We start from the raw sequence: 10,639 nt of genomic DNA on the forward strand, positions 1-10,639 counted from the left end.
ACAACTTTATGGCATTGTGGTTAGCAGTAGTTGAGGAAAGCAACAAGTAATAACCGCACTGTGCCTCCAAGACACTCAATAGACTGGAACAAGGCACACCATTGACAGTGTGATTGAAATCCAATCCATGGGTTCCTCAACCTTTCCAATATAGTGGAGGTAATAAAATCACCAGTTTCAGCTTCAATTAGTGCTGCAAGAGCTGGTGACAGACTCCTCTGGTGTCACAGTCCAGCACCAGTGTCCATGGAGGTGATCACATGCTCTGTGGTCAAGCACCAAAATGCAACCTAAATTCTACATGGACTCTCCATATCCTCTAACATCGAACAACTCACACAATTGCATATGTGCTAAAAGCAGCTTCCAATTGAGGGCTGGGATCCAGGAGTTGGCGATTCTATCCTCTATAGAAGAATATTATATCAGCTTGCCTTCTATTGAACTGTCTGCTAAGCTGCCTTCTCCATTAGGCCCTGTCCTTATTCATATGTGCTGTGTATTTCACCCAGTTCAGAGCCTCTAACTTTCTATCCATTCCTCCTGTGATGTCAATTTCTGCATTACTGCTTTAAGAAATGGATCATCCATGATTCTTCAGCAAGATTGACCTCATCCTAGGTCTTCAGAAGGACACTGAAACACAGAAGGGATAATAGAGAGCGGATGCAGTCAGAATCTTCCAGAAGATGCACCATGAGTTTGGGCGGCATGGTGGCATAGCGGTTAGCACTGCGTCAGGGACCGGGTTCACTTCCAGCCTTGGGTTACTGCCTGTGTGGAGTTTGCACATTCTCCCTGCATGGGTATCCTCCAGGTGCTCCGTTTTGGTTTCCTCCAGGTGCTCCGGTTTGGTTTCCTCCCACAGTCCAAACATGTGCACGTTAGCTAGATTGGCCATGATAAATTGTCCCTTAGTGTCTAGAGATGCGCAGGTTGGGTGTGATTATGGGGATAGGGCGGGAGAGTAGACCTAGGTTGGGTGTTCTTTCAGAAGATCGGTGCACACTCGATGGGCCGAATAACCTCCTTCGTCACTATAGGGATTCTATATATTCTATCTATGCATTCTATGTTGTCATACTCCTTGAATGTATGACTGTTTAAAAGAGAAAGGTTACAAGCAAAGGCTGATACCCTGCTGAGTGTGGGATCCAGCAATGTCACTTGCTCAACCTGTCCTGTTGATATCTATCATTGCTGTATGTGAGTGAGGACTGGAATGGGTGCTGGGCCTCTTGACCTCTGACTGGTTGTTATGAGCCAACTTCGACCGCAAGAGAGTAAATTGCAAATAGAATCATATAATTTACAGTGCAGAAGGAGGCCATTCGGCTCATCGAGTCTGCACCAGCTCTTTGAAAGAGCACCCTACCTAAGCCCACACCTCCACCCTATCCCCATAACCCAGTAACCCCACCCAACACTGAGGGCAATTTTGGACACTAAGGGCAATTTAGCATGGCCAATCCACCTAACCTGCACATCTTTGGACTGTAGGAGGAAACCCACGCACACAAGGGGAGAACGTGCAGACTCCGCACAGACAGTGACCCAAGCCGGGAATCAAACCTGGGACCCTGGAGCTGTGAAGCAATTGTGCTAACCACCATGCTACCGTGCTGCCCTAGAAGAAATTGCTTGTCACAAGTAGGCTTCAAATGAAGTTACTGTGAAAAGCCCCTAGTCACCACATTCCGGTGCCTGTTGGGGAGGCTGGTGCGGGAATTGAACCGTGCTGCTGGCCTATCTTGGTCTGCTTTCAAAGCCAGCGATTTAGCCCTGTGCTAAACCAGCCCCTCAAAATAGGTAGTGGGGTAGCCATATGAAATGAGAAGGCAGTCAGCAGAGGAATTAAATGCTGCTTAACTGTTTGTAGCTAACAGAAAATTGCAGTTTATCTCTATTGTGAAGGTAGCAGCAAAGATCTGTATATGACTGGAAGACTCAGAGTTGCTACCATGTCCCCTTATGATTGGTGTACAAGCATGTGGCATGGAGGAGGGAAGTGTTTCAAGTGCTGTGTCTTTACCCTTCTTAACAGTTATCTGCTTTCTCCGAGCCATTTCTATTTGCAAAGTTAAAACATGATTGGGAAGCTATTGATGTCATTGGATCCCAATTTGCATTTAATCCACATGCATCTGACTGGCTCTCCATACAAACCAGCATGGTTAAAATCAGGAATCACTGAGCCGGGAATGGAAGATGGGGCCGCTGCGTCTTAACGGCAGGCCAACTCTATTCTGCCTCTCCCCCCAAAAAAGGAAGAATTAAAATTCATCTCAAATATTTTTTCAATGACACTGACCTCCTTGGAGCATAAAAGTAGCTCGAGAGGTTGGTTAAGTCATAGGAATATCTCAAATGTAAGGCAGGAAAATGGAGAAAATCAGAAAAAAGTTAGAAGTAATATCTATCTATATATATGCAAGTTTATATTGAATCCAATTAACATGCCTTGTTTTATATTGTCAAGCCAAAGAACATATCGGAAGTTGACTGGGTACATTAAATACTGGAGAGTCCTCAAGCTAAAGAGGCCTAAAAGTGGTGGGTTGGCAAAGGAGGTATTCTTCTAATAAAAGCTGAAGCAGAATATAGGCCAGAGTTCTCCGGCCGTTGGGATTCTCTGTTCCTGCTAACACCCCCCGCCCTCGGGTTTCCCGGCAGTATGGGGTGGCTTCAATGGGAAATCCCATTGCCAAGTGACAGGAAGAGAGAATCCTGCCGCCAGCGAACGGCGTGCTGCTGAGAAACATGTGACTGGGGGACCGAAGAATCCCACTCATAGTTACTCCTATCATTAACAAACCATAAGGATTTCAACAAGAATGATGTCCTGTCTTGGTCAATGTAGGAGTAATGGACATTCTCCAGACTGGGAAAATTGAAAGCAAACAAGGTGAATGTTGCGAGCCACTTTCAATCATTAAAGAAAATGTACAATACAAAAAAAATATTGTAACAGATTTTTGCAAGCAGTCCCAAAAAACTGGTTGGGTTGTTTATCAAACTGCTGCTGTCTTCCAATTCAAGTCTGATCATAAAGTGGAGTGTGGAATGACAGTTAAAGTTGATGATATACCAAATGAGCACTGCCTTTTAATCCTGCGGGTGTATCTTTTATTGCAGCAATTGATGGAGACTACTGGCGGCTCTTAAATCCTGGCGAGTACAAAGTCACTGCCAAGGCTGAAGGTTATTCGAGTGCAACCCGAAACTGTGGGGTGGGATACGACATGGGAGCAACGCTGTGTCATTTTGTTCTGGCCAGAACAAACCTGTCAAGAATTAAAGAGATAATGGAGAAGTTTGGGAAGCAACCAATCAATCTGTCCCTTAAACGATTCAGGCGGGTTCGACACCGACGTCGTCAGTTATAGGAAATTCTTGTAGGAAAAAAAGGCTTTCTAAATGATCACAGCCAATATATTTTATATCAAATAACAAAAACACTTTTCCAGTTCATTTAATATAACAAGATGCAATCTGGGTTTATGTCATTTGTGGACACAATATTCAGTTCATTATTTTAATATATAACATATGCAACTTTTACACTATTCAGCACTTTCCTGCATGATGTAGTTAGAAAACTTGCCACACTACTGCATACGTACAAGGAGAAATCCTACTAGTGTATGGGGAATACTGTTCATCACTAATAGAAGGGCGGAACGTTAGTACAGTGGTTAGCACTGCTGCTTCACATCATCAGGGATCCGGGTTCAATTTCGACCTTGGGTGACTGTCTGTGTGGAGTTTGCACATTCCGTGTCTGCAGGGGTTTTCCTCCGGGTACTCAGTTTCCTCCCACAGTCCAAAGATGTGCAGGTTCGGTGGATTGGCCATGCTAAATTGCCCCTTAGTGTCCAGATGTGTGCAGTTTAGGTGGGGTTGCGGGCATCGAGCGGAGGAGTAGGCCTCGGTAGGCTGCTCTGTCAGAGGGTCATTGCAGACTGGATGGGCCAGGTGGCCTCCTTCTGCACTGCAGTAAATGATTTATGTATCTCAAAAGGTTGTACCCTCAAATTGTTTGTAACTATTGGGAGATAACTGCAGTGTTACAAGTTGTAATGTAATAAATTGGCCGCGCTAAACTGCCCTTAGTGTCCAAAAAGGTTAAGCGGGGTTACTGGGTTACGGCGATAGGATAGAGGCGTGGGCTTGAGGAGGGTGCTCTTTGCAAGGGCCGGTGCAGACTCAATGGGCCGAATTGTCGCCTACTGACTGTAAATTCTATGAAAAGAAAATTCTATGAAATGGGAACCAAACATTAAAAAATTGACACGCAGTCAAAGACCAGTTGGTCCATCAAGCCTGCCTCACACTATGATAGCTGCACCATCATAGTTAAGCATTTCACCCTACGCACTGCCACCCTCCCCGAACTAACTTTACATCCACTCCCGCAGCTAGGTAATCTCCAGGGAGAGGCAAAAAACACAGGGCTAATTAGGGAAAAGTACTCTGTAATGTAACTCTCCAACCCCCACAATCAAAACCGGTCTCAGAGATCACACGGATAGAGTGATATGTATAAAGATGTTTATCTTCTACTTGGTGCAAAATCTGCCACAGTCATATTTTTCATAGAATTTACAGTGCAGAAGGAGGCCAATCGGCCCATCGAGTCTGCACCGTCCCTTGGAAAGAGCACCTTACTAAAGGCCCACATTTACATCCTATCCCCGTAACCCCACTACCCTTTTGGACACCAAGAGGCAATTTAGCATGGCTAATCCACCTAACTTGCACATCTTTGGACTTTGGGAGGAAACTGGAGCACCTGGAGTAAAACCCACGCAGACACGGGAAGAAAGTGCAAACTCCACACAGTCACCCGAAGCCGGAATTGAACCCGGGCCCCTGGAGCTGTGAGATAGCAGTGCTAACCACTGTGTCACCGTGCTGCCTGGTCCAGTTCCTTCAGAAGGCAAGTAGAGAGTCACACTAAATGGTAATGTATTTCAGAAGCCCACATTCCTCTTGGGAAGAAGAACTGCCTTATATCCTGTCAATCCTTATTCTTATTTAATTTAAACTCATGTCCCCATGCTCTCCTCAATCTGTTGAACTGGAATCATCTACCAACGGGGAAGCAGTCCAGCCCTTGAATTATTTTCATAGACCTTATCGGGCCTATGCTCATACATAAATAGATTAAGGCTCTGAGCCTATTTAAGTATCTGAGGTTCTTTGAGCTAGATATTATTCTTGTAGATCTCCTCTGGATTGTTTCCAAGGCTGTGTGGGGAGACCAATCTGGCCATAGTGCTCTCAATGCAGTCTGACCAGCAACCTGCACTGTGTAACGATGATATCTTTTGATTTATACTGAATGGTTCTTGCAATACAACCCGATATCCTGATAGCTTCAGCTTCTCAACATTGGCCATGAACCTTCAATGACCTTTGCACAATAACATGAAGGCAGTTTATCTTTCAACTTCTTTCATTATGGTTCTCTGCAAATTATGCCTGAATTCTGTGTTAGCCAAAAACATGTATGAGAAGAGAAAGACTTGCATTTATCTGGTGCCTTACATGACAACTGGACATCCCAAAGCATTTTATAACAAATAAATTACCATATTCATCTAAATTTCATGTAATTTGCCTATGTGTGGCCCACTCCCCTTGCACATCAAAATCGCTTAGATCTGATTGGACTCCTCTGAACTCTTAACCTCTAACCTCTTAACCCTTGCACAGGCTTCAGTGTCAAACCTACTTGAGTTCAAACTTACCATATTTACAGCGCTGCTGTCCTGGTCAGGAATAAAGACTCTGAAGAGTAACGGGTCCAGGAGAGTCTACAATAAAAAGTTGCACCACAAATTTTGCAGCCTTTATTTACCAAGTGCCCAATCTGTTAGAACAGCAGTTTACATGTTCATAGTGACTCTAGGATGCTGAGCAGCAAAGTACTTCACAGGCAACGGGCCACAGTGGATTCTGGTTTGCTAAGTGTTTTTGGCATTTGGTTTTATTAGAACAGTCACAAGACACACATTGCTATCAGCAGCACCATATTCACAGGTTTTATATCATAAATAGATAACTCTAGGGCGGCATGTGGCGCAGTGGATAGCACTGGGACTGCAGCGCTGAGGACCCGGGTTCGAATACCGGCCTTAGGTCACTGTCCGTGTGGAGTTTGCACATTCTCCCCATGTCTGCGTGGGTTTCACCCCCACAACCCAAAGATGTGCAGGTTAGGTGGATTGGCCATGCTAAATTGCCCCTTAATTGGAAAAAATATATAATTGGGCACACTAAATTTTAAATAAAAATAAATAAATAAATAGATAGCTAACTCTGTAGCAATGTGTTCTGATAGGAACTTATTCTATGTGTCCTGAAGCAATGATTGAAGGTACATTTACATTGCAGCTATTAGTCTGAGACCAGTAGGAGCAGCAAATGCCCTAGACAGGCAGAACTATCTGTACATTGTCGAACTCCTGCCAGTCTTGTCCAAAAGATAGTTCTGGGCATGTCTGGATACAAATGTGGGGAAAGCTCTCTTCAATATTTAAACATTTAAACAAGGAGATGAGAATCTCCACACTTTAAACATTTAGATTCAGATTTGATGCAAGTACAAAAAAGTACCTGTGTGGAGGCCAGCAGATATTACAGGCAGCATGAGATTAATTCAAAGACTTCCACCCAGTTTTATTCTGAAACCAGTTTGGGGTCTGCCTGAGCATTTAGAAGCTAAAAATCATATTTCACCCTGAATGATTTACATTGTAAAGGGGTGTGTTGGAGTATTATCTATCTAGGTGGATAGCTTGGTAATGATTTATGATTATGATAATAATATCAAAATTGCCATATTTCTGACGGTAAGATATAACTTTAGATTTTGTCCGGGAATTGCCTTGGGTCTGGCCCTTACCCAGTGCTGTCAGTTCACTGGTCTTGCAGGAGACATGTCCTGTTCATCAAAGCAATTCCTGGCCTTTGTAACACATTCCTCACAATTACTGTTTCACTGCAGGAAAACAAATTAGAAATCTCTTCTGATCCCTCTTTCTCTTGCTACTTCTCCAAAGGTCGTAAATAATATAGCAAATACCTGAATTGAAAAAAGGGAAGCGTTTAAAATGAAACTTCAAAACCTTAATGACCAATTTGAACAATTGAGACACCACTATTGCAAAGAGTTACAGACTGACTGCTATTTCAGTCATGCTAATATCAAAATATGATTTGAACTAGAATAAAATGTAAAGAGCCAACAAGAAAAAATTCGAACAGTTTGTCGTTTACGGAAAATGATGAATGCACATTAACTTACATGGAATGGCAATGTTATTTTATTGATTTTGGGTACAAACTATATTGGGTGGAATTCTCCGCACCCCCAGCCGCGTGTTTCTCTCGGCGGCACGCCCTTCGTTGGCGGCAGGGTTTTGTCTTCCCGTCACTTGCCAATGGGAAACCCGTGGACATATTTTGATTTGTTAAATATTTGTTGTTTTCAGTGGTTTCATCCAGATACCAAATTCCAGATTCCAAGCAGATCCAATCCATGCAAATGACATTTTGATTTCGAAGCAAGACTGTCCTGAGTAAATAAAGCAACGTTCCAATAAATCTGATGAATTTGAAACAATAAAAAGGTAGCAAAAATTGGTCACAACGATGAGGGGTTATTTTCAGGCTGGGTGCAGATGGAGAACTGTTCACTCTGGATTGGATGCCCATTATACACCTGTCCATATCCAAACTGAATACTTCTCCCGTTAAATACTACTGTAGATTTACTTTTGTCATATCCTTCAATCAAAAGGTTGGCCAACTTAAACATTCTTAAATAGATTGGAGTCCCTTTTCCAACTGCTGGATAAACTGATGTCAAGCTCCTTGGTTGAACTATTAAGGGTGCCTGTTAGAATTTTGAGACAAGCCTGCAAATGAGAGCAGCACATCAGCTTTTTCCCATTGGGCGGCTACTTAAATTTGGAAAATGGAGTGCAAATGAATCATAGAGTTCCAAGTGTAAATTTAAAGTACATAATGGGCTCCACCCATTTCTTTTTAAAAAAATATATATTTATTAAAGTTTTTTAACTGCTCCACCCATTTCTATACCAAGCACAGAGCAGCCTACCAACTGGCCCCCTTTAAAGGATCACTGGAGGCCAATCAAAATCAGCTAAATACAATCTCCATTCTTATTTTTGAGTAGCAGGAAAGGAGTAGTGTACCCCCTGAGCCAACATAGAATTACACTGTGAAGAAACAACGCCAGGGACTCGGGTTCGATTCCCGGCTTTGGTTACTGTCTGTGCGGAGTCTGCACGTTCTCCTTGTGTCTGCGTGGGTTTCCTTCAAGTGCTCTGGTTTCCTCCCACAAGACCCAAAAGACGTGCTTGTTAGGTGAATTGGACATTCTGAATCCTCCCTTAGTGTACCCGAACAGGCACCGTAGTGTGGTGACTAGGGGATTTTCACAGTAACTTCATTGCAATGTTTATGTAAGCCTGCTTGTGACACTAATAAAGATTATTATTATGATAAAAGGAGCTCCAGCCAGTGCCGTTCAGTGCCAGGCCTTCCCCTCTCTACAGGCCCAACCTGCTCAGTGTGGGAGTCAAATGATTTCCTCGCCAGCTCAGACCAAATTATACCAGGGTGTTTTGCTTAGTTTCATGATGTGGGCAATGCCAGTAATGCCCATTCCTAGTCTGCCTGATGACATTGAAATTCAACCATGTCGACTGAGACAGGAATCACAACTAGGCCGAGACTGGGTACAGGTGGCCGTTCCTTGAAGGGCATTTGTGAAGCTGTTGGGGTTTTTATGGCAATTCAGTAGGCCCAAACTAAAAATAATTTTGTCTCCCGACGCTGCGTTTGAACGGGTGGTGCAATCACCCTATCGATTTTGTGCCCATTTAGGGCAGAAATTAGAAAATCGCCCCATATATGCTGGCGGATCTTTTATAGTTTTGTTCTTTATGTGTTGGAGAATTGGCTGTTTCAAAATGTGGCCCTCTAAATTCTGACAGCAATAATCAGTCATACTTCCAATATGTGTGCACTCAGAGCACCATTTTATGACTCTCTCTTTCTCACTCACTCTCTCTCTTTCCCTCCATAAGTCTTCATTTTTACCCCTCTTTTTTTAAATTTAGAGTACCCAATTATTTTTTTTCCCAATTAAGGGCCAATTTAGCAGGGCCAATCCACCTAACCTGCACATCTTTGGGTTGTGGGGGTGAACCCCACGCAGACATGGGGAGAATGTGCAAACTCCACACTGACAGTGACCCGGGGCTCGAACCCGGGTCCTCAGCACCGCAGTCCCAGTGCTATCCACTGTGCCACATGCCACCCTTATTGCTGCCCCTCTTTAATTGGCTGTTCCTCTTCAACAAAGTTACTTCTCTGCACCCAATGGTATGTCTCTCCTACTTTATATGATTAGAATCACCAATCCCACTATAAAAAAACAAATTAGGGAGAGCTTTAGAGCAGTATTCTTGTTGATTGGCAAGAGTCAAAAATAGTCAATCAGAAGAAGCTCAAAAACTAAGTTGACATATCTAAGAAATGCTCATTTTAATACTTAAAGATACCCCAAATCAATGTTCAATGGATAAAATCTGAGTCAGTCTAATTATTTTGTTTGTACCTTTTATTTTAGATTTATGTTTCACAAATAGAAATGTGGATATTTGATGGAGACTGGGAGCAGTGATGCATAATGGTGCTTTAATGCTCGCCCCAAGCCCAGAATGGTATTAGTTCCCTTCACTGATATGGCACGTTAAAATCAATTAGAAATAGTTTGTCACATCACTTTTGAGTGTCTTAAGCATTGTTTACAACCAACGTTACATCCCTTTGTGGCAAGTAATCAAAGCATAATTTAAACGTTTATATAATCATGGTTGTGGTTCTAAGTACTGCCTTGGAAAATAGTGCCTTTCTTGTTTAAGCACAGTTACATTTTATTTTTATATTTTTCGGGTACACTCGGGTTTATGGTGGAATCTGTAAGCTGAATATCCATAACTTTTTTATACCTAACCTGCTAGAATATCTGTAACTTGTTCATTCTGTGTTAATTTGCACTTTGTGCTAATTTGTTAACTTGCAGTCATTTGAACTTTAAGTGTCCTTGCACTTTAAAATAAAGCATTGTAACATATCAGTTTGTCACTGGTTCCTGCATTGATTCAGTAATATTAATAATGCGCTGATAGCTGCCAGGACTTTGGTCCATTTTGTTCTATTCCCACGCTAGTTGGCCACCGTTGCTTGGCCAAATTAAATAGATAACCCAACATTGGGCATTTTCAAAGTTTTATACATTACTTTCTGCATGTTCCATCGAATTCCATCTATTCAAACCTCTACCTTAGATTTGAAGAGTATTTAAAGGGCTTCTCTGCCTAGAGCTGCAGTCTAGCCTTTCCTGGTGATAGATGCTGTGCATTGATATTAGGTAATGGAGATCCATGTGTTATTTCTACTAGCAGCATTTTAGTTCCACATAATGTGTGACAGTTACAGATCCATGAGGGCGAATGCATTTCAAACATAGCAGGGGCTCTGGCAGTCATCTCTATTTTCTGTGATAGTTCTATAGCCAGAAATTTTGAAATATTTATAT

General features: G+C 42.6%; 1 protein-coding gene across 2 annotated transcripts in view; it reads left to right on the top strand.

Annotated features, from left to right (window-relative positions):
• The window catches only part of cpxm2 (carboxypeptidase X (M14 family), member 2), a 308,110-nt gene extending 297,936 nt beyond the window's left edge, over nucleotides 1–10,174 (top strand). For both annotated transcript variants that reach the window (XM_072479272.1, XM_072479270.1), the window contains one exon: nucleotides 3,136–10,174. In XM_072479272.1, coding sequence (XP_072335373.1) covers nucleotides 3,136–3,386 — 251 coding nt within the window. In that variant the 3' untranslated portion in view covers nucleotides 3,387–10,174. The remainder of the gene's footprint in view (nucleotides 1–3,135) is intronic.
• The last annotated feature ends 465 nt before the right edge of the window (nucleotides 10,175–10,639 follow it).

The sequence above is a fragment of the Scyliorhinus torazame genome, chromosome 16 (genome assembly GCF_047496885.1).
Source record: "Scyliorhinus torazame isolate Kashiwa2021f chromosome 16, sScyTor2.1, whole genome shotgun sequence".
Lineage (NCBI taxonomy): Eukaryota > Metazoa > Chordata > Chondrichthyes > Carcharhiniformes > Scyliorhinidae > Scyliorhinus > Scyliorhinus torazame.